General features: G+C 45.6%; 1 protein-coding gene across 5 annotated transcripts in view; it reads left to right on the top strand.

Moving 5' to 3' along the window:
• Positions 1-24,185, top strand: part of LOC147049926 (methylated-DNA--protein-cysteine methyltransferase-like) — a 168,417-nt gene that overhangs the window by 48,215 nt on the left and 96,017 nt on the right. For 4 of the 5 annotated variants that reach the window (XM_085923033.1, XM_085923034.1, XM_085923030.1 and 1 more), the window contains exons 12-15: positions 1,907-1,978; positions 6,781-6,949; positions 16,477-17,271; positions 19,094-19,242. In XM_085923033.1, the coding sequence (XP_085779159.1) occupies positions 17,236-17,271; positions 19,094-19,242 (185 nt within the window). In that variant the 5' untranslated portion in view covers positions 1,907-1,978; positions 6,781-6,949; positions 16,477-17,235. The other variant, XM_085923032.1, reaches the window with a different exon arrangement.

The following is a 24,185-nucleotide window of genomic DNA, read 5'->3' on the forward strand; positions in this document are numbered from 1 at the left end:
CCTTGTCTTTTTTTGACGTACATTTACTCTCCGACAGCTGATGCCTGACGTTTCACGATGAAAGTTTCGGAGGTGGCTCAGTGGGGGGGGATGTTTGTCCGTCTTTATGTTTGCCGCATGTTTGCAGGCTTGAGTGCTTGTGTGTGCATGCATGCGTACATGTGTATATTTGGACCTTCGTCTTCTGGCTTTGGCTTGGTAAGAGTTGGAAGGTGTTAAAAGTAGGGAGTGCTGCTGGTGTGTGTGTGTGGGGGGGGGGATGGGGAGTGTGTGTGTGTGGCTGGGGGGGGCTCTCTTATTTGGCTGGGTGTAAAAAAATGCCCCTAGGTCTCCTGATGGAAGAGACAGGTATTAGCTCTGAGACCTCCTCAGTCCCAGCTTGCCATTAGTTTCCTCTCCAGCTGCACCAGGATCCGGACTATGAATCTGCCATGCTTGGTCATTCATCAGTTTCACAGTCCGCACCAGCACACACACACACACACACACACACACGCGCGCACACGCGACGTACACGCGCCCACACGCACACATTCCAATAACAACACGGTGAAATGGTGAGTGAGTGGGAAAGAAATAACTCGTCATCCACGCAGACGTCCGTGCGGGTTGTGTGAGGCCGGTCGCCCGCTCGCTCGCTCACTCGCTCGCTCGCCTTCACCTGATTGCACGCACGTGTGCGATCGTGCCCTCTTCCGTAAATGAAGTCGTCGGCGGCGGGCCGTTTTCGCACGGTCGAGCTGCTGCCGCCGAAGCTGCTCCCACAGAACGATGTGGAACTTCCTGGCAAACAGGAAGCATTTTAAATGTTGGCCGGAGAGTTATGGAATTGCCTGTGGAAACATATCGGCCGGGGTCAAATGAAGAGGTCACCACTCTGAGACTTTCCGTGTCAAGGTCTCGTCTCAGCAGACCGGCCGTGTCTTTTTTTTTTTGTACACGCGGTTTGTTTTATTTATAATCTTCTGCCTTTTGAGATTATGGTCACATTTTGGGAGATACTGACAGTGAAAGATGTTTTTTTCCCTCTTTTCACAGGAGAAATCAAACTTCACTAAAATGTACATTTGACCTCCAGCAAAGGCCAACAAAACTATTGTGTATTTAGAATAAAAACACCTGCTTAACTTTCCCCTAATGTTAGATTATTAAAAAAAAAAAAAACATTCCAAATTACAACTATATCCATTTCTTTCATTTTACTAAATGTTTTGATAGCTTAAAGAATAGCTTAGTTTTGTTTATATATTTTCTATGATTGTTTTGAGTTTTTATTGATGTTACACAATGTTTTATTGATTTTGTATCCTGTAGCTTTACAGTGTTGTAAACCTTTAGGTCCTTGAAATGAAATGTGCAGCACAGTGGTCAACTCTCTTTTTATTTATTTTTTTAATGTGCTCCACACATAATCTGAATTAATTGAGTCAAACCACAATTTGCCTTAATCTATCATGAGCCTATGCAAAATGCAAATCATAATTCCATGAAATATTTGTATGAAAATCTCTTTAAGAATAATATCTTTGTGTTTAAAAAGGCAGCAAATCTCCAAATCTTTACCACGGTTCTTCTTACTCGTTCGTATTGGGAACACTGCACATTCTCCACCAAATCAAAACATAATGTAAAATGCATTACATTTGTTATTCCTTTGCGGAGAGTAAAGAAAAGGGAATAGAGGCTGTTTAAAAAAGAAATACAAGTGCCCAACTCAAACATTGACTTTCTAAACTGAAAAGATTTATCTTTACCGTGAATTACTGGACTAATATTTAGTTTAGTTGAATTGCTGTTGCAGTCCGGGACGACGTGATATTTTGAATGCAACATGTTGAAACATGTTGACCTTCTATTTCTTGCCACTGAAATCATTTTTTACGTGAACTTCTTTTTACACTTGCAGACATTTGGTCCAGCGCGACGCATGAAGTTGACACGCCAGTGGCGTATAAAGACATCACAAGTCATCAAAGCGGTGAGTTGCTTTATTTTGACTTTTATGTGCGCGGTTCGAGTTTCCCCTGCGCTCTCGTGGGTTTCGTCCCACATTCCAAAAACAGCCACATTGAGTTCATTTGAAGACTTTTTAACTGTCTGTAGGTGTGAAATTGATTCTTAATGTGTGCCCTGCGATTTACTGGCCAGCACTCCTCCCCTCGCTCGCCTTCAAGGTCAGCTGGGAATGGCTCCAGATCAACCCCAACCCTAACGGGGACTTTGCATTTTGCCACCTTTGGCGTAGTTCTTCTTTAAAAAAAAAAAAAAAAGAGGTCAAGCATGCTTGCTTCAAGTTTAAACATTGTCCTGTAATGTCGATAGTCATTTCAAAATAGATATATGTTTTTGAACACATTTAAAAACATTTACTACATTGGGAATGAGCACAAAGAGCAATGGATGAGACCAAAATATTGTGGTTTAACATTATCAATATTTTAGAATGGACAATAATCATGCCTAAGGATGTACGTTATAAAATAAACCTAGAGCTGTAGCTAACATTATAGTTTTGTGTACACCTGCTAGCTAACATAAAAAAAAAACCCTCTCATGATACCCGTTATTGTGCTCCCCCCCTGAGTGAGTGAAGGCCACAAGCTGTGTCGCGCGGCGCGTATGCTAACTCAAAAGGAAGGACGGGTGGCGGCGATGCGGTCGCTTGGCTTGATGTGACCGGGACACGGCCATGGCAGCGGTGAAAGCCCGCTTGAGCCGTAGTGACGCGTCGTCTCCATCCATCTTCAGTCTGAAACATTTTACGCTAACTGACAGAGCGTGGCGCTTGCTTACCCGCCTCCCAGAGGAAATAGTCCAGACTGGTGTCTTTTTGACATGCACTAAAGAGTGAGCAGTCCACAGGTCCACCGGGGCATTGTGTATTCAGTCCGAGACGAAAGGTTAGATCCTCTGCAAGGAAAAGTCCACTTCAGTATATATTGTTGCAAGTGACAATGACTCCCCCCCCCCCCCCATGTATGTATGTATGTGTGTGTGGGAAGGTAGGTGTTATTCAAGCAAATAAACAATTCAGTTGACTCTTTTTTTTTTTTTTCCTTCAAGGTATTGGACATCACCTACTGTAGCCTTTATCGAACCAAAGTGCACGTTTTATAGGAGAAAAATCGGACTGCTTAACGAAAATGTCTCTCAAGAAAACAAAGTTTAAAAAAAACCAATTTATTTTAACTTGCTATTTAGCCAGTCTTAATTGTTTTTTGGGAATAATTTTGTGTGCTACGGTTTGCATGACTGCTCCTATTTGGCTTCTTTTATTCCCATTTAGAGAAGCGAAAATATGAAAAACACTTCAAGATGATGCAGCTCAGCTTCTGCAAACTCCAATCATAAACACATTGTCGCCCATCATAACCGAGCATCGCACATTATTCCCCCCATTTAATGTCGGGGAATTTCTGATGCAATTCTTGCAGCGGGATCGTATTACGTTTGCCAAGAAGTGTGCGACGGGCGAGAGAGGGGGGGTGGTGGGGGAAACCAAGCCCCCTAATTTGATAGAAATGAGAATAAATATTCCACGTGAAGACGTAACCTGCGTGCTGACATGCAGAATTTTTGTCAACACTTTGCTTTCCGCGCCGTATCTCGGTCAGGAAGCAAAAGCGAGGCGGCGGAGGTGTGCCGGCGGGCGGGCGGGCGGGCTGGGGGGGGGGAGGCAGAAAAGCAGAATTGAGCAGTGGCTGTAGTAATAAATCACCGGATCGCTGGTGACATTCATACAATACGGATACAGTGTTAACTCAATGAGTCGGACAGCCCTGGCCTGTTCCTCCATCCTGACCTTGCCTCCCTGTCGTAATCAATCATGTTGGCACGGCACACACGCTCCTTATTTATTATTACTCTGGACCTGCATGTACAGTAAACAATGAGTAGTATACGTCGGGCAGCCCGCGCCAGCCGCTCGCTATTATAAGGCGAGGTGGGAAAGGTGCGGCCCAATAACCGGAGGGCACGTGTGTCCGCCGCGCCGCTTGAAAGACGGCGGGCCAATAAAGGCCGGTGTGGAAATGAGCCATACTTAAATCTATAAGGGCGATTGTCACATGTTGAAATTTACTATAAACGCAGCAAGCGTTGTTTATAGGCAGCCGTCTTGCGGTCGCGGCGGGAACAACTCTTAAAATCCGTGTAAAATGAAAATAAATGTGTCTTGTAAATTTGACACACCGCAGGGAAGAGCGTTAATCACAACCCTGCCAAATTGGAATGGTTGGAAGAAAAGAGAGAGAAAAAAAAAATCGGCAAGTACTTCAAATGAGGTTTCAACGCCCTAAAAAAAAATTCTGCTCTTGTTTTGTGCTCAATTGTGGCTAGGTAAAAGAAAAGCACATAACTGTCAATCAAGTAGGACTATTGTTACCTGCAAAATGGCCGCTACTAAATTTCCAGTTGCTGGAATATATCCCAGTTGATGCAGCTCGATGAGCTCATAAGCTAACAGCCTCCGACTTAGTCTTAAAAATCACTTCATCTGAGTCTTAAAATATTTTAAGGCCATACTCAGAAAAACGTAACTTGATAGCCGATTCGCTATTCAGATTACTGTTTAAAAAAATAAATACTAAACTGTAGTGCTGTTTTTTTTTTTTTTTTACCAGTATTAGTTTTACAATATAACATTTGAAACGTTTCTAAATTAAAAAGTGCGATTTATTCTGTATCCTTAAATTTTGGTTGCATTTCTATTTATGACTCTCAGTTCGATTTTATTTTGAGAATATGCGGCGGGCCAAAAAAAAAAAAAAACCCAATCCGCAGACGGACTTTGCACACCGCTAGCGCCATCCATTGCCTCACTGTCACATTAGCAAAACCGTCAGACGGGCTGTCACTTGCTAGCGCGCCTTTTGACTTCCCCGGCCATGCAATCTTACTTCTGTTATTGTCAGGTAGCAGGTGTACATCCGGAGTGACAAACCGCTTTCTTTGTCAAACTAATAGCTTACAAAGTCAGTGTAAATTAACAATGACCCCACGCGAGGGGCTCCCCCTAACAGCCTCTCCGAGTCGACCGAGCCTGGCCGGCCGGGCTCTCGTCCCATATGCGGCCCGTGTAGGGGGCCTGTCTTGGCAACAAAGCCCGGGCCCCCGCCCGCAGCCGAGGGCCCCCGAAAGGCTCGTGAAGGATGGATGGCCGGCCACGAGGAGGGCCGAAGGGGAGTCGCTTTTAAAACACATACCATATGCAGCTCGGAAGAGGCTCATTTATCAGCTCGCAGTTTGCTCCGTTTTTACACCTCGGACCCCCCAGCGCTCTCTCTCTCTCCTCCCCCGAGGGGTTAGTCACCTCCTAACTGAACAGTGCACATGACAGGGCGCTGAGACCTTCGCCTTAAGTGCACAGCGCGCCGCTCCGATTTCTGCTTCTTCCCTGGAATAACAAGGAATTGAATATGGCAAGTCAAGCAGATGCCGAGATAGAAGAATTTTACTCGAGGAATCATTTTTATGATTTGATGCGATCGTTTCATGGATATGTAGATCACTTTTCTTTTTGCAAAATGTTTGTATATACAGTGGATATAAAAAGTCTACACACCCCTGTGAATATGCCTTTTGTATTTTTCATGTAATGAGACCAAGATAGCTCTTTTGAAAACCTTTCCACCATTTATGTGACCTCTAATCTTTACAGCTCAAAACAAAAATATAAAGGGAGAGGTGAAGTGAAAATAGAAAAAAAGGTGGCACTCCCTTTTATGACTCGTCGCTCATCTCTATAAAAAAAGACAGGTCACATAGTTGGAAGTTGCAAAAGTCCATCAGGCTCACCTGTCTCTTTTGCCCTTCTCCTGCCCTTCCTGTCCAAGCTCCACATCACAGTTGGACATCATCTGGCCCGTGAATGGCACATTGTTATGCCGGCTCCTCAGCGGCCGCGCGAGCAGATGCCGCGAGCAGCCGCCACGCCGGTCCCCGCGCAACGCCTTCATCGCGGGCCCGTAAATTACATCCCGCCAACACGCAAACAACCCCGCGCTCCGCTGAGTCTGCGCAGTTTAGAGCACCATTGAAGGTGCAAAGCGTATCCCGAGCTCGGCTTTCCGCCGCGGCGGGGGGGAAGCGGCCCCGCGGCAGGCCACCGTGGCCCGGACGAGTGGATCACACGCGGACAGCTGGGCTTTGAACTCCTTACCCCGCCGCTCCCGGGGTCAACAGCTCGGTGGCCGCAAAAGGTCACGCGGCAATGAGAGGCCTGACTTTTGGTGAACTGCCGAAGCTGTTTTGACTGAGTCCCCGCGGCATCGTAGCGAGCTGATACTTTTCGGCAGTGGCCGAGTAAATACTCTGCTGCTGTACTTAGGTACACATATAGCAGGTTGCTCTGCGTGTGTTTATGAAATAAAATATAACAATAAGGAAGTTTTAGATTGTCATTTATTTTTTAGTTACACAGTAGTCACCTTTTGTTTTTCTCTAAAGCTAAAATGAATAAAAACTACATTAAAACGAAAGAAATAAAAATGAAACTGTTCTAAATACTCGTTAAAAGTACCGTATTTAAAACATAGAAGGAGAAATTAAAAAAAAAAAAGGAACTAAAATGAAAAATCCAAACTATTCCAAATATTCTTCTCTCAAGATAGCCTCGTTATTTTATTTTCAATCTCTGTGACTCTTGTAATATTACAACTTTTTTCTTGTCATAGTCATGCCGCATCTGGACTGGACTTCTGTACTTAATCACGATTTAGTACTTTTTAACTTTCCTGAGGTACAGGAAATCATTTCTTTTTTTTTTTTTTGTCTCAACAGTGTGCGTTCTACTTGACTGCCAAGCGTGACTACTTTTGCCACCTCTGGTGTTGGGAGGCATACGGCGAAGCGTCAAAGTTTCCCAATAACATTTGCCGTTTGCGTGCGGCTCGTGGGAACGGGGGAAAACGCTGCAAATACCATCTCGGATTGGCGCAAAAGGAAAAAGGTCAGTCCATTTAACACCAAACACTTCATTTTAAGACCCGCCGACAGCGCCAGCCTTTTATCCGAACAAAACAAGAAGGACTAGCCGAAGTACACAAAATGACTCCATAAATCTAGGATGAGACATAATAAAATATGATTAGCTACGGTCTTGGGAAATACGCGGCTCAAAAATCCAATCAAACATATCACCAAAGTGTGTTTGAGGAAGAATCATCCTTGTCGCCACTCGCTACAAACAATATTTACACAGTCAAATCCCACGTCTCGTCAACGGGACGCGTCGTGGCCGGCGAAGATATATGGCTTACTTTATTCATAGCTCTTCAATTACACAAAAAAAACACGTATTGCGGGGAGGGGGATAAATTAATAATAAAACCCCTATCTAAACTTCTAATATTTTGCTTGGCGAAGGGAAACGAATTACCCTTTTCAGAACTGATGATGTATTACTAGCGTTTGATCCTTAGAGGTTTGCCCGTGCTCACATTCATTACTTTCAAGTGCTGAGGTGTATCTGCAATTAGAAGCACCTTCCTGACAGGACTTGAAACAGCACATCATAAGATCATGGCGGCATTATAGCGCACGAGAGGGGACTGTGTCTCCTTCCAACACGGGCAAAGAGTATGGTGGGGGGGGCCTAATTTAACCATGTGCCTGTAAGTGAGCGGCGCCGGTAAGCAAATGAGGACCTTTCATTAAATCAAAGGTGATTTTTGTTCTGCTAATGGCTGCCCCAAAATCTAGCACAGCGGCAAAACATGTGATCATTCTCGGCGGGAAAGCCACCACGGCTACAGACCGACCGAGCGAGCGGTCAGGGCTATTCTTGATACAGTATGCATAATGTAATGAGCCCGCTTGTTTCATTTAATCACACCGAGTGGACCGCGCCAGTATTTCTTTGAAACGACAAAGTCCGAATGAATAATACAATCGCTCAGCCAAGCCCCGGCTTGTAGAGTTAATGCACTCGCCACTTCACAAATGAACGTTATTTACATGAGCCGGCCGGCGGCTGACTTTAATTCACAACATCAATTGAAATATTTGTTTCGGGAAATTCTATTCATTCATTCCTTTATTTGGTAGCATTTTTCTCGGTTGCACTGCTTCCGGTCGAATTTTATTATTATTATTATTTTAGCCAATCAGATTTCAGCCTCATTGTATGGCCAAACAAATTTGCCCAGTATGTATAGAAGTGACTTTAGATTTTAATTTATTCCATGATCAGGATGGTAATGTTCTTTATTGGGATATCAATCAATTTAAGTTCAGGTTTCAGGTTAGTCCCAGGTCACTGGCGCGCTCTATTCTTACGGCCCATTCAAAGTCTCAAATGACTTTGGAAAACGTCGTCCTCGGAAATGGTCCCGGAGTGCTTCGGCGCGTGACCGCGGGGCCAGCGTCGCCGCACTTTGAGAGAAGCCTCGCAAGTTTGGCCAACAAAAAAAACCCGCTGAGCCATTATGTTAAAGTAAACGACGGCACTTCCTAATGCCATTTGGCAGTGCGGGCGCGGGGCAATTAGGGCCTCTCTTAATGCGACGCTGGGAGCATTTCTCCTCAAGGTTAGCGCCTCATTTCCCCACGATGGGTCTGCGGGGCCGCAGCAGATGCATTGTGGGAGCTGTGGGGGCTGCGCGTTAGGACAGGTGTCCGCCACCTTGGATATCTCCCCTCGCAGCTGGCACCAGCTGGCACCCCCAGTGCCCCATCCGGACGGTCTGCCGAGGGGGGGGGGGGAGGCGGTAAAAACAGGGCTGGGGAGGAGGCGTGTCAAGGGCAGAGCTGCTACAAGCTCACTCACAGGGCACCCACGCCATGACATGACCCGGCCACTAGGGGAGCCGCCAGCAGGAGTAATGCGGTGCAGCCGTTCCCGTTCGGAGACCTGCTCCTTGCATCCCTAATGGAGCGGCAATGATGAGGCCCGACGGTGCCAGAGGGTCAGAGGCAGCTTCTGTGGAGGAGAGGAGCCTGCTCCCTTCCCACTGGAGAGAAGAGCAGAGCATGTCATGTCTGACGTTGCTCTTTGTGGGGGCACGCACAGCAGGCAGGCTGGCTTTTTTTTTTATTTTGGCCAAGAGGTAAATGGGAGAGCAATTTTTGAATTAGAGAATCACTGAGGTATGTCGTGTACATTTGGACATACTTTCTCTTGTCCATTTGTAACATACTGAGGGATCTAGGCCATGCGTACGTAGACTTGTACGAGACGTAAAAAAAAAATAGAAAATTCCGTCTCCTCTTCCGCAATGAGCCTACAACTGAAATTTACTACAGTGCCGGCGCATTACACTCTTACTTTTATCCGCTCGTCTCAACAAAACGGCCACTTTACAGTGTCACCATAAAAAAAAACGGAAAAAAAAACTCGAAGACAATCTGTAGCGAAACGCGTAAAGCAATTTACACGTCGACGCTTGTGTTTTGTTCCCGCGTAATTACAGCGGCGGCTTTGACACGACATTAGAGCTGCGTTATTTACTAGCTGTACAATTATGCTCGTTTAGCAGCACATATGTTTTATATGATGTTTACATCATGTAATGACTAAATTAACATATACAAAGCGCCATCTGGAAATAATCGCCTAAACCTTGTATTGTGTGTAAACAATATACGGCAAATGTTTTGCCTGGGAGGAGCGGGTCAGGTGTCATTTTTTTTCTCTTCCCAGATAACGAGAATACTTTAGTACGGCGCCCGCAAATTGTTATGAATGTAAATGGCGAAGAAGGGGAGGGGGGGGTTGAAGAGAAATGACTTCACACGAGAAGCGTGTTATTATTGTCCCGAGCAAGCGCACAGTACACTGGATGTGAGTTAATTCACTTAATATGCCTTTAATGGCGAGAGGGCCCCCTCTTTGTGTTTGCACAACTGACCATTATCTGAAATCAAGCCTAATGATGGCTCCAGTTTATGATAATGACCATTATCACGCACGCCGACCACCGTCCGCTCTGCCAAATGATCAAAATGAGCTTGCATTTCTTCACTTGCGTCTGCGTGTGTGTGTGAATTTGTTAGTCATTTAAATTAAAGCCCTTGACACTCGCCCCCCCCCCCCCCCTTAACTCTGTCTGCTGCTTGTGTTCAGACCTCGTATTGAACTAAGACAGCTTTTGAAGTTGTTATCAGCGCATTTCACTTCAGCGCCGTCCTCATCATCTTCCCAACGACTGTGTTGCAGCACATTAGTGTGCTGTGGAAAATTACCCCCCCCCCTCCAGAGGAAAAAAAAAAACAAGTTCACTTCATTATTCAGTTAACGCCTTTTTGAGGAGAGTCACTAAAGATATATTTTAAAACCAGACTTCATTTACAACGGTGTGAAAAGATGTTCATCATGACAACGATGAGCATCTGACAGTTCCTGGCCAAGTAGAATATTGCCATGCTGGGGCAACCTTAAGGGGGCATAGAGGGGATCCCAAAGGAATCCCTCCAGTAGAACACAAAAGTGTCATAGAGGAGGCCGGGAAATTTTGTTTTTTTGTGACATCTCTCCAACCTTTGTGCGACCTCTCGTAGCAAATGGTTTTTCAGTCATCTTAAACTGATCCGTCTCGCTCGCTCTCCTGAGTTAACCTCGCCGTTAGCCCCAGTGTGGATAGCTAGTCGTCATCATTTGTATTAACACACGCTGGCTCCCTTTATTTGATGCCACGTGAATCTTTTGAAGTACAGACTGTTGATTACTGTAAATGAGAGCCGTTTCAGAGTGGATTGTGGGTAATTATATGCAGTGCACCCTTGGGAGCTGGGTGGGGCCGGGGGGGCCCAGGGGACGGCGCTTCCACAGGAGAGCGGAGCGTAGACCGAGCAACACATGCCGGGCCGCCCATTCGCAGCATGAAACGAGTCAACAGGCCCGTCTTTTATTTCCGATGCCTGTGATTTACATGAAAGCGACACCGTCACCCAACCGCAACAAGAGTGCGCATCGCCGCTTGAGTGACAGCATTTCAGATTTCACATGTTTTCCGCACGCAGCCAACCTGCGCCCGCCACCCCCCCCCCCCCCCCCTCCTCCCCTCACAGATCAACTCGACTGCGGCAATATTATCACGTTCCCACTTTTGTGTAATGCAGCTCCTCCTCGCCGCGTTACAGGTCGAGCTGAACAGTGAGGAGAATTTTTAGTGGTGTAGTTGCAGTCTTAAAGTTGCAGAAGTCGGAATTTATTCCCCAAAAAAGGAAGGAAAAAAAATACTTCATTTTGGTTACGACTGACCAAAATTAAGCTTTTTTTTTTTAATATACGTGTAGATATAATCAAGTGTTTAGATTAGATTAAATTATTGCTTAAGTTTGTTACAAAAAATAAAGAGGACCTTGAAAAAAGATATATAGTATACAAAATTGTAAATCACAATATTGAGGCGGAAAAAAAAAATCCGCAATCCATTATTTGTCCAAATCGTTCAGCCCGAATCTATTTTTCCAAGCTCGTTTTACAGGCCAAGACGGGCGAATAAATAAGTGCATATTATTTCATCGTCCTGATCACTTTTTGCGTGTGCGCATTCCAAATGAGGATGCAAGGCAAAGAAGCAAAGTTCCCAATCATACTGGGAGCCCCGCAATCTCTTCCTCCTCACTTGAGCTCATTTCTCCACTAATGACTTTGCCCTCTGATGCAAGCCAAGGGATCATCAAAGGTCCTTGAAACAAAAAAGGAAATATAGCAATTACTGCGACTTTCATGGGCAAGAAAGAGATTAAAAAGCTCGTTGTTGTACAAGCCCAAAAAAAAGAAACAAGCTCGCTTTCACCATTAAATATATATTGCGTAGCGGCCTCCTATTCATCCACTCCTTCCTTTTCACTCGTCTTCATTCATCGCAAGATAATAGAATCAAATGTATTATGCATTACTAATCGCCTGATAAAAGCCCGCGGTGGCGCTAATGCATGTAGATTCCAAAATGCTGCGCGTGTACAGGAAAAGTCATTGGCTTTTTAACAGTGGCCTGAGGGAGGGGAATTGTCCCCTAGCCTCTATAACCACTGACACAAAAGGTCCCCAAACAATTTCAAATTACTACTTTATTTCTCTCTCTTATATAATCCACCCACATTATTAAATCTGCCACCTTCTGGGACTGCGCTGATACAATATTACAGTGCTAAGATGTTTACATTGGAGACAGCCAGTGCTTCCTTGTTATAAACATGTATGCCCTCAGGACTTGTACAAAAAAAAAAAAAAAGGCGTACGCATACTACTTGGCCTAAATGAGGCGTAGGTCATTTGCTTTTTAAAAGGGGTCAATATTACCTCCAATGTACGGGGAGAGGGGGGGGGGGGAGGCCTACGGCGAGCTGACTGAGCAGAAAATGGCTCCTGATCCTCGCAGATGAGCTCTATTATATATTAAAGGCGCTTGTAAATATTCACTAGTCGGACCATTCAAATGGAAAATATGCTTCGGGTCAAAAGGTCCGTGAAAATGTTGTCTCCCAAGGAAGTCCCCGTAGGATTGAAGAGACGGAGATAACAGGGTGGAACACCCAAAGGGGACGGGGAGGGAACATTAAGAGTTGTTTTACATGTTTGACTGCGGGACAGCTACCATAGCGGCCAGATAAATGACGGGCACTTATCATAGTAGACCGACCTGGAGTTATGTAGCGTGCCTAATGGAATGTTACACTCCCATCAATTACGTGCGGGGCCGGCACAATTACGACAAATTAGCGGCTTATAACGCTCTCTAAATAATTCTCTTCAAGCATTTTATTAGCATGCGAGATGATATAATTGGCCACATAATACAGCCGTATTTATTGAAAGGCCCCCGCGTCACTTTTATTAGCGGGTTTGTCTCGCTGACAGGATCACGTGGCCCGGCCGGCAAAATGATTTCATCATGTCGGAGTGCGACGGCGGGACGGCCGCAGCGGCGTTATCTTCTATTTTTGTCTCCACCGGCCGTAGATTTGGCGGGGCGGGAACAATGTAGCCTGACAGACATATTCTTTATGAGGGGCTCGCGGTGGCTCTAATTTGACACAGTTGTCAGAGATAAAGCTCCTTAGAGAGCGTGGCCATGCTCTGGGTAAGAACGGGGATTAAATTAACACCCCCCACCTTCACATCTTGTGACCCCAATAGTCCCGGATAAAAAACGTACGCGGTGGCTAACTTGGAGCATCCGTCTCTCCGTTTTTATTGCAAGAGCCAAACAAAAGAAAAAGCCTCACCTCAGCTGTTTTATGTCCAGCGCTAAGAAGGTGTATTCCCAATAAATCCATACGGTGATGCAATTAAAACGCACCTTTACTGTAAATGTGAATTGTGCTTACGCCGGTGTAACCGTACACCTTCCATGGCCTCTTCCTATCCGATGACCCGAGTGCATCCAATCCAATCAACACAGGAATGGATCATATCAAATTCTAACGAAAACATAATGTGCTCTTAAAATGTGTGTGTGTGTTGGCCGGGCAGTCGCCGCCGCCGCCGCAGCCCCCCTCCCCCCCACCCGCTTCAGATGACGTGATGAATAGGGAACACGGCTGGAATATGCATCAAAGTCGAGCTCATGATTTATGTAATAGCAGTCACTTGGACACTGATTAGCTGCTCTGTCAAGCGTGTAATACGAGAGGCACAACCCCTGGTTTATCAGTCATTTATCTGAAGTGCGTCCTGATATTATCACTGGATCCTAATGTCATCATTATGCCGCGCAGCATGTGCGGGCCAGTGTGTCATGGCGTCGGCGACACCGCCTGTCAGGAGTTCAAGCCTCTTCATTTGCAAAAGTGCTCGCGCATTCAAAGCGGACGGCCGCCGATGCGTCAATAGTGGTGGGGGAGGACGAAAAAAATAAAGGGAGGTAAAAATCACATCAGACATGGAGGGACACAGGCCCGCTAAGTAAGTGGACACTGGAGGCGGACGCGGGAAATGTGCCGCCTCTTTGTGGCCATCAGGCTAATTCTTTAGAGAGGACTCGGCGAGGAAAGCGTTCAAGTCAAAGGAAGGAAGAAAGGAACATGTTGCCGTTTTACAGGTTGGATTCGGAGGGCATAACGGCTATTGCACACTTGGTGGATGCCAGAAAAAAAAAAAGCCCAGATGTGCAGTGGGAGGCCCAGAGAGCCACATTAGCTAATACAGCATGGCTAGCTCAAGCTGTCAGGACTTTATCAAATGGCTTCAACTCTGCCAAGCCAGGCAGCATGAAAGCCAGATTTAGCCCGGGTACACACACTTCGGGAATATTCCAATCAAAGTCAGCAAAGGCTTTCCTGAGAGGTCATTTGTGCAATGTCACGTTTTTCCGATCAGTTAGCAAAGGCCTGATTGGCGGATGTCTTCAAAAAAGTGTTGACTGATTAGCTCATGTGTTTAAAGACCTATTTTTTTCGCAATCGGGAAAGTCAAACTCGATATTTTTTACGATCACAAATAAAAATGACCAGGAATATAGTTTACGATGTCGCTACCAGACAAGCTAACAGTTAGCCTGGCTTTTTCGCATTCTCCTTTGCCGACTACATTTTCTTCTTTGTTTGTTCTCTGTGGAACCACACTGCCTCTCACTGGTCAGTCTGGGTATTGACCAAAATAGGATTTGGTGCAGAGAATTTTGTAATGCGTGTGCTTCTCATCTTAAATCTTCCACACACAAGCAGTAAGCAGTCGTTTTTGTTTTTTTGGCTTTCTTGCGTAGAACGGCTCGCATTTCAATCTGTTAACTTAGATAGCTTTTAGAAGTACAGGAAAAGGGAACAGGACACACGGACAAGCGCACACTACCGGTCGGACAAAGGTGCCAATAAAGCCTTTATTATCAATATACGACCAAAAAAGCCGGGGAGGTTGTTATTGTCGCAAACATCTGGCGACATATGCCAAAAGGAAGCCGGGCGAACTATAAGTCCGTCAGCACCCGACGCAAACAAAAATAGTGAGCAGGAAAAGCAGCTCGGCGAGTCTCACACAAAAGAGATCAGCGCAGACAGGCAACCACACCTTGGCAATGATGCGGCTCACAATCAAAGGAACCGTCGTCATCGCCCGAGTCCTGTTTTGAAAGGATATCTTAAAAAACCTTTAAATGTGGCCCGCTTTACGCAAAACAATCGGGACTCTTTGATATACGGCTCGTTGCCTGTCGTTCACACGTACGAAAGCCGGTTCCTGTCGAGAAAGACAAACGATGCTTACTGTACAAACAAATTGTTTCGGAGGTGGACAGATGGGACCCATCTGCTGTAATTGCGTTCATTCATTCGACTTTCAAGCAACTTGTATCATTCCAACAAGTCGGACATTTTGTTGAGCGCTTTTGACCAAAGGGATGACGGTTCCATTCCCAGCTCTGACTGTGCAATTTGTCAAACAAGTGAATTGTATGCCTGTCTAGGTAAATCCTGCCCCTTATTTAAAAAAAAAAAGAAAATCTAAACTTGCTTTTCACTATTTCATCATTAAATATCAAATGGGACAAGAATTTATTTCTGCCACATATGGTGGTTTTTCCTGGCCGCCAAGAAGAGCATTCCTAATGATTTCAAAGAGCGTGGCTCCAAGGCTCCAGCAGAGGGGGCTGCTCGCTGCAATCATATGCTGATTAATTGGGCCTGATTCTCCCCATGCTGGGAACATAAGTTGCGCCACACCGGAGGCTCCATGTTGGTATGCGGCTAAAAGGTCACGCAGGGCGTCTTCCGGTCACCTTCCGGCAGAGGCGACCCTTCGCGTCTCGTCTGACGGACATAAAGAAAAGAGCCATTTCCCGATGAGCCTTCATCAAGCCTATATCAAACTAGGCTATGTTCGTTTTTATTAATTGTGCATGTTGCTCTCTAATTAACTAACGAGAGACAAAAAAGGCGTTTTTTTTTCTTTCCGGCAAGAAAAATGCAAATGGCTCTTAGAAAATAGCACCAAAAAAAGTAAATGGCAAGGCTGAGAATCATCCTTCATTGAAATGTCAGAGATAAATGGCTCAAATGTCACATCAATTAAAACGGGGGACAGTTAGTAGTTCATTAAAGAGAGAGCCATATTGCACCGTCGGGTACCGTTGCCAACCCTTACTATCTGGGGCAGACTGGCAGCGGGTCCAGATGGCACAGAAATCCTCACAGATTTCAAAATGGTCTCTGCAGGGGTGGCGCCCCCCCCCCCTCCTCCTCCTCCCCTCTCCCCCTCCCCTCACCACCGAGATGGGGTGTGGGCCACCGGCCCACGCCGGCCTGCACATTCCAAACGGAGGCGTGCGGAGAGCTGAAAGAAGCCCCCGAAATCAAAATAAGGCTGCCGAGGACAAAAGAGGTTTTTAAACAATAGGAGAAGGACTGAAATATTGCGCTGGAGTTAAACATACCACTGCTCCAGGGGACACAAGAAAAGGCCGTTCCACTTTAGACTGCATAAAAACCATCATAAAATGAGTGTGCCGCTGCCTTGTGTGTTGTTTATAGCGCCATGTCAGATTTATTAGTTTGTCGTGCATACATGCATTCACGCGGATATTTTTTTATTCGCAGGCATTATTCGCAGGACCCCCATAGACCTCACTGAGGAGCCACGAGAGACAGTGAACCGGATAAATGTCTTTGCTATAAGTGGGAATATAACATGTCGAAAATGAATACGGATACACGTATTATCGTATTTCTCCTGTAAAACTATCAAGCAAATCAAATATCTAAATCATTACTATTACTTGTCTGCGGTGTGCTGGGACCCCCCCCCCCCCCCTGCAAGACGCCAAATCCCAACTTGAGACCCATTAGCCATATTCGATAAGCCTAGTGTTTGTCTGTGACATGGGCGGGGCTTAGATCAGTATGTTTGGCCAATCGACGAAGGAGAGCTGGTTTCTGTCTCTTGTGATTGGTGGGCTTCTTCCTAATGGGGAAGCAGGAAGGTATGAGAATGGACACTTAAAATAATTTTTGAAAAGGGTTGTCTTGGGTGTGTGTTTCTATTTTTAACAAATTTCACGTTTTTAATAGTGCAGTATTTAAAAGGAAGTCTGCATGAAATCCTCATGTCATTTCTGATTGCCCAACGTCACTATGACACAAAATGACAATAAAGTTAATTTCTTTTATTCTATTGTGTTCTATTATTTTTGGCTTCTTTAATGGGGGTATTGTAAACAGACATTTCTTCATATTTAATGGAATTGACGCGACAGTATCTTAGTATAGTTTGTCTCCGTTGGGGGGATCCTTAGATGTGATGTTGTCCAATCACTGAACACAGCCAACTTTCGCCTCCTGTGATTGGTCAACTCTGTCATGTGCGCAGAGAACCCGGAAGCGCTGAGAAGGAAAGTAAGTTGTGTTGCACACACGCAGCATGGACGCTCCTGTCATTGTAAGGAGTTTGTTTACTGTGTTACTGGAACTTTTTAAACAATTCATGCAAGTAGTAGCGCTGCTTCGTTTGAGGTAGCATGTTGACATTTTGTAAGCACCCGTTGTTGCAATCTCCCAAGTTGGACACATGTTGCGTCTGCGTGCACCTGCGCGTTGACTTTCAACTCCAGCTTGTCTTTAACGAGGAGCACCATGATAGACGAGCAAACGGCACTCCGGCGGTGACGTTAAACAAGACGCATGGAGTCTTTTGTTTGCCGTGAACAAACAACAAGGGTCTCCTCCACCGCCGTCTGCAAAGCGGCGAGCCGACGTGATGGCTTTATTTTTAATCAGAGCAGACTATTAGCCGGGACATAATTGCCAAAGTCCATTATTCTTTTTTTTTTTTTTTTTTTCTTCTGCGAGGTCTATTAGCGGTTTACTAAATGGCAGGCAGCTCTGCTCGGTGCGTATCCAAAGTGCACGCTTGTACTATTGTTTGGCTCAGAAATGTGCTCGCCTTTATTGTCAGTGCAGGCAAACCCCTTGTGAGAGCTGCAAGAAGAAGAAGAAGAAGAGTAGAAACAAGAAAGTTGAAACACACACGGAGTTGTGATCACATACCATGACAGATGTGTGTGCTTGTGTCAGGAAGGGGGGCTCTGCAAGTCTCTATATAATAAGACATTGCCTCTTCTAGTAAAATCACCGATAAATGAACATCAATTAGACTATATTCCACATTCTCTCATGCACGACGGTTAATTAAGAAAGTTCTCTTTTTAACAATTAATTTGACAGTGTTAACATGCACAATTTAAGCTTGGATTCAGCATTGGACCTGCCTATTTGGATCCTTTTGGGCCATGGTACATTAGTTAAAAATGATGAGGTGCTCTCCCCAAAATTGGCATTATTTGAAATGTGAATATCTGGGTTACTACCTTTTAAAATTATTATTATTTTTTTAATCAATGCTTTGCAAATGTTCAACATGCCCCCCCTCCCCCCCACTCTGATTTCTTGTTGCTCTCTTCTTTGATTTGAACATTTATGGAAGGTTAAAATAATAAACCCAAGTTGAGTGGATGACAATAAAAATATGTTTTCCCACGTTTTAGAAACTTCCCAAGTAAAGGTTATTGGACAGAAAAGGTCTCCTTGGTTAAAACTCCTTCAAATCAATGTGACCTTTATTTGTCATTACCCCCATCCCTCAAAAAAAAAAAAAATCACATATAACATAGTCAATCATCTCCCGCTTCCCCCTCAAAGTAAAAATAAAAAAGCAACTGCTGTCTGGTTATTGCCAGTATCCATCTCAGTCGTCAGAAAAGCTGCACGTTTTTGCTGTTGTTAAGGGCTGGAAAGCAGAATCCCATCGGAGTTGCACCCCAAGGAACAAATTTAATGCTAGAAAAACATCCCGGCCATCAACCAAAAATGACGGATTGAAAATAATGTCGAGCTATCTTGGGAATCCCCCACCAGACGAGGGAACAGACTGCATTGTTTTTCTCATTTATGTGATATATAGAACAGAAAGAGAAGGAAAAATGGGCGATTTATTGGTTAGATAGGCGTATTCCTTCCCATGCACCAAAGAAATATTGGATTGCGATAGCGGGATCAAGCCACATCATGACAATGTTTGGGGGCGAGGCGCTCAAACACGTAAGCCGTCATCTATCGTGCCGGGCCGGGCGATACATCACCCCATGCAAACGCGTGTGGGAAATTGCGGCGAGTGGCCGACGTCAACGACGCCGGGTGTAAATTGCGCTTCTTTTCGCAGGGCGCCCCGATGACGAAGCGGAGGGAAAGCCCGCCGTGCGCCCTCCAGACGCTCGCCTGGCTCAGTCCCCTGGGGACCATCCGAGTCGACGCCTGCGACAAAGGCGTGCACGCCGTCCGCTTTCTAATGGATGTCGCACCTACTGAAAGGTACCGTACGACAGACGGCCCGCCGTAAACAAAGGTGTGAAATTTACAGGCGAGACAGTATCCACTCGTGTGATGGAGCGACGCCATCGCTCATCGCGAGCGGGGCGGGGCCTTTTTGTAGATCCCACAAGAAATATCCCGCAAGAAAGTTGGGCAAATATGAGGAGGCGCCAGAAATATGAGGGCCACTAGAATGGGCTCGGCCTGGAAATTGGATTTCCGCCGCCGCGCCCGCTTGTGATTTCTTTTTTTTATTTTTTTCCTCCCGCCCCGCATTTGAAATTTCACCCAAGTAAACCGGTTTATTACTCACACGGGAGTAGATTAGAGCGCCGTGTCTGCGGGGGTCGCAAAAGGCCACGTCGGGGAAGGCGGCAAACGCACGTGGGGCCGCTCGTCCTGTTTATTTATGTTTCCAAGCAAGTTGAGCGCGGGCACCTTTTGGAGTGCGAAGCCGCGGCGGCGGCGGCGGCAAATGTAATTGCATTTCACGCCCCGGCCATCCCTCAAAATTGTCAGAATGTCGACAGTCTTACTGGAGCGATTGAGACTGATTAAACCCGGCGCTAATACGTAGTTCCTCCTTATTTCTGCGGGTCGGCATCTCGACGTGGCAGATTAGTTGTGATTAGATTGGAATTAAATATCCATGTATCACAGATTCGCATTTGATAACCTTGAATGATTTGGGAAATTAAACCATTTCCAAACGCACCCGGATAGGAAGTTCTATGTTGAAATTCTAATTTATGGAAACCCATTAATGACCTTGTATGTTCTACCTCAACACGTGTTTCCCCCGCCAGTGTGTGTGCGACGGCCTCAAATTCATCAAGCAGTAAAAACATTCCACTTGTTGTTAATGAGTTGAAGTGAAGAGATGAATAATATGGAATTTTGATGATGGGAGATGTCCTAGAACCATGCCCGGGCACCTTTCTCCCGTCCTCCGCGAGCAGCCTTTAATTTGCACGTTCGGGTTCAGTAGGAATATGCAAATGGATTTAATGATTCGCACCACTAGATCATCGCCCGGTTTAATATCGTTTGCGGTGTCGGTCATAAGTGAAGCCCCGATCGCGTTCTCAAAGGTACCCGGGCGAAAATTATAAAAGAAAATGTTTGGCTTTGGACGTGTGGCGAAAAGGAGTCCTCGGTGGCAATGAAGGCGAATTTAAGTAAAAATTGTATCATGAAGTATTTATTTGATTTATTTATATATATTTTTTTATTATGCTCCAAACATGGCATTCTGATGAATATTGTTTGTAGTTTGATGAATGTCACATGACCAAACCAAAAAAAGGTCAACTGTGATCGGTTGTCACCTAGGCCCTGTGATGTCATCGGCAAGTGGCAGTACCAGACAAAATGGCCGCCCCTGGAGATGGATGCCGCCAATTTGGTATTCCTCAATACTAATCCAGAAAAGCACGTTTTAGACTAGCGTGGGGCCGCGTCTTGTAAACACGTCTTTTGACTCGACTTCCCCTTTAAGGCAAGTCCGATAAAGTGACAAAATAACGGCTTAGCTATGTAGATCTCGCCAAAGCCTCCCTGTAGCTTTAATAGCGGGGATCAGCCATTTCCATGGATTTATTTATGACATACTAAACAAGGCTCTTGTCAGCTTTGGATGCGCGGCGCGGCCGGCTCAGCGAGTCGGCCTGACGAATGATCTCCGAGGCCATATTTTTGGATGAGGCAAATACATCTACGCGTAGCGAGAAGACGAGCGAGCCAGCCTCGCCGCTCCCCCGGCTGCCAAATATGCCCGAGCGGCGACGGCGAGCGGCAAAAGCGCGCCGCTGGCATTGATAGATAGTTATTGATAACGGCCATTATAGCCACATAAACGCCCTTGAAGTATTGCTTAGGCACCATGACCGTCAGCTCTTTGTAATAGAAACGTCTCAAGCCCCTTTTGCTCCCTAACTGATCTTCGCAACGTTTGCCGAAATCAACCTTCCTCTCTGCCAGTCTTAACGACAGCCCTGAAGGCACCATCACATGAACAAATTCATTACATCTCCAACAACCCCAGTTGGGGCCTGACGTACCAGCCTCCTGCTAACCAGACACACACACACACACACACATTTTTTTTTTTAGCACGGCCACACTGACGGAAAATAATACTTCATATTTTGTTTACAGCATATTACTAGTATATGAAATATTATTCTGCTTGAGTCTTTCACACAGACATAACACTGTAGAAATCAGACTGCTTTTTTTTTTTTTATTAAAGTGAAAAATAGAGAGGGGGGAAAAAAAAAATCCGGACTCGTGCCCCGAGACATTTTGTGAGCATATTATTTTACAATGCTTTGATCAATTTGTCTGTCAAGCGGGCTGAGATGTGAGAAAAGGGGTGGGCAGACGGCAATGGGGGGTGGGCGGGGGGGGGAAGCAATTTAGCCTGTGAGGTCCTCAATAGAAATGTACTACAGGAGCCCATGTATGACATGTTGCATTAGAACCTGAGTAGCCTTTATTGCCTGATAATGTCGCAAGGCGATGCCGATATCAATCACCCTTAAACAGCCTCTGTGATGTGTTTTCGCGAGCAAGAGCGAAAAGGCGGGGGGGGGGGGGGGGTGGATGCATGAAACATTTTTCGAAAAATAATTGATTTAATTCCGAGCTCAGGGATTCCTTTTAACGGCGTAAAAAAATAAAATAAAAAATTATAAAATATGTGTATGCTAGAGGCTAGAAATCTGTAACAAGCTCCTATAGAAAAGTGTGATGAATTTAACAGGGATAAATATTCGTGCTCATTTGCATATAGATATAAACAATATATTTGGGCATCTGAATTCCCAGCACGCTCGGGTCACGTGATCCTCCGAAAATCCTGAGTGGCTTCCACCAAAAAAAAAAAAAAAAAACCCCAGATCTTTGTACTTTGCAAATCCGCCTTTTCACACAACATCAACACACAAAGCCACATAAATCTGCGTCTGATTTTTCACATCGCTCATTGTTTTTAGTTAATGATTTTCATCTGTTTGTTGTTGCCGTGATAGCGCGGAAATGTACCATATGCTCTGGCAAAAGACAAATGATTAGCAAATGAAATTCCGGACAGCTGTCTGACTGAAAGCGCTCGCTTGATAGCATTCTGCTACCATAATTAGCTTAAGCTTTGGGTTAATTAACTTTCTACCTGGATATGCATAATAATGGCGTCGCACAGAATGCCAAGCAGCGGCGCGAGGCTGGGCTTTTTATTTTGGATTTCCACAGCATCTTTCAATTTCAAGGGGCGATTTAGCTCGGGAGCCTCGTCAAATATTGTAGATTTTCCTTCCCTGAGCCAGATAATTCTGAAACAATAGGCCCGTATTATGTGGCAGAAATGCCATTTCTGAATGTAATTAAAGCGGATGAAAGCAATCGGCGCTTTTTAAACGCTTTTGTCTCGCGCCAGGCCCTCCTTGTTCAAAAAAAAATACCCATCAAGAGGAGAAAAGAAGCAGGAGAACCCCCAAGTCCTTCTATAAGAGGCCTTTGGAGACTCCAGTGAAGTACAACAGTAATTAGTCTTTTGTATGAATTTGCCGGCCGCGGTCATGATTAGCTAAGCATACGAAGAGGACCTGCCTTGCTTTTAAGGAGGAGGGCGTCTATTTATCACCAGTTATCCTCACAGCTTTCCATTATCGCCAGAGGGAGGGGCGAGAGGAGGGGGGGGGGCACCTAATTGTTCCGAGGCAGAGTGTTTTTCTGTCAAAGCCGTCACCCCCGCGCACGTTTGGCGTCCTCCACGGCGAGGCGAGCCTCAATCGCCGAGCTGTCACAACAGCTTTTTACAGACTGCCGGCGTGAAATATCGAAAGCGATGCGTTTATCGTTTTTTTGTTTTTTTTTCACACACTCGCGTCCCGCTTCACGCTGAATAGCGCCACGCTAAATGTCTTCCCTGTTTACATGATGCGCTCACACGCCGGGAAGAAAACATATCAACAACGTATGTCCCCCCCCCCCCCCCCACCCGGCCGGCGCTTCCTTTTTAATCACTCGTAATCATCACGGCGCCCGAGACCCCGACTGCGCCCTTCCATTTTTGTAACTTAAAACTGCTTTGTCATACAAACGGATATCTGCCCAGATCTCCAATGAAAGCGTCAGACGGCAGGCCCAGGGACTTTTTGACGCCGTCTCCCTATAAAGAGCCATGAATAATTCATAGAGTAATGATATTCAGATCATTTTTTTTTTTTTTCCTCGCGGTGGCCTCTGAATATTGTTTTGCATGTTGTGAAGTGTAGTACTCAGCTGTGTATTCATTAAGGTGCTGCTCCCACTGGCCCCTGGCCCCATCTGCACACTATGTTTATGCCTCTCTCTCTCGGGAACGTCCCAATCAAGCTCCGTGTGCCACTTCCTGTGCAGAGCAGCACCTGTGTAACACTACCTGTGACGCGCCACGCACAGACGGACGGGATACTGACAGAATCCTGCAAATGTTGCGTTTTTTGCCTTTTCCTTTTTTTTTTTTTACCTCCAGGGTAAAGTCAGGAGGCGCGGCGAGCGTAGCTAAAAATCAGCTCCCCTGCACTTTTCCCCCCCCTCCTCCTCTTTCTTTCCCCCTGCTGTCGACCGGGAAGTTTTTTTTTTTTTTTCCTAGTTTGTTTTCCAACTTGATTGGATTCTGTATCTGCAACACGCAGAAGCGCGCTGCGCGCGACATACTAAAGCAATATGCAGAGAGATGATTTCGCTCCGACATCTTGGAGAGGAGTACGAGTCAATTATGCCCAAGTGTTGTTCTTGCTTATCTTACTGCGGCACCAAACAAGGATTTAGTCAAGGATTTAGGGGTGAGGGGGCGGCGGTGGGGATCATGGTAAGCGGTTCACAACAAAACACTCAAAACTCTTGGGAGCGGGCACTGATTTAAAAATAAATTACAGAAGACGAAGCGCTAACACTCG

This window comes from Syngnathus leptorhynchus, chromosome 10 (genome assembly GCF_054491065.1).
Source record: "Syngnathus leptorhynchus isolate UIUO chromosome 10, UIUO_Slep, whole genome shotgun sequence".
Classification (NCBI taxonomy): Eukaryota; Metazoa; Chordata; class Actinopteri; order Syngnathiformes; family Syngnathidae; genus Syngnathus; species Syngnathus leptorhynchus.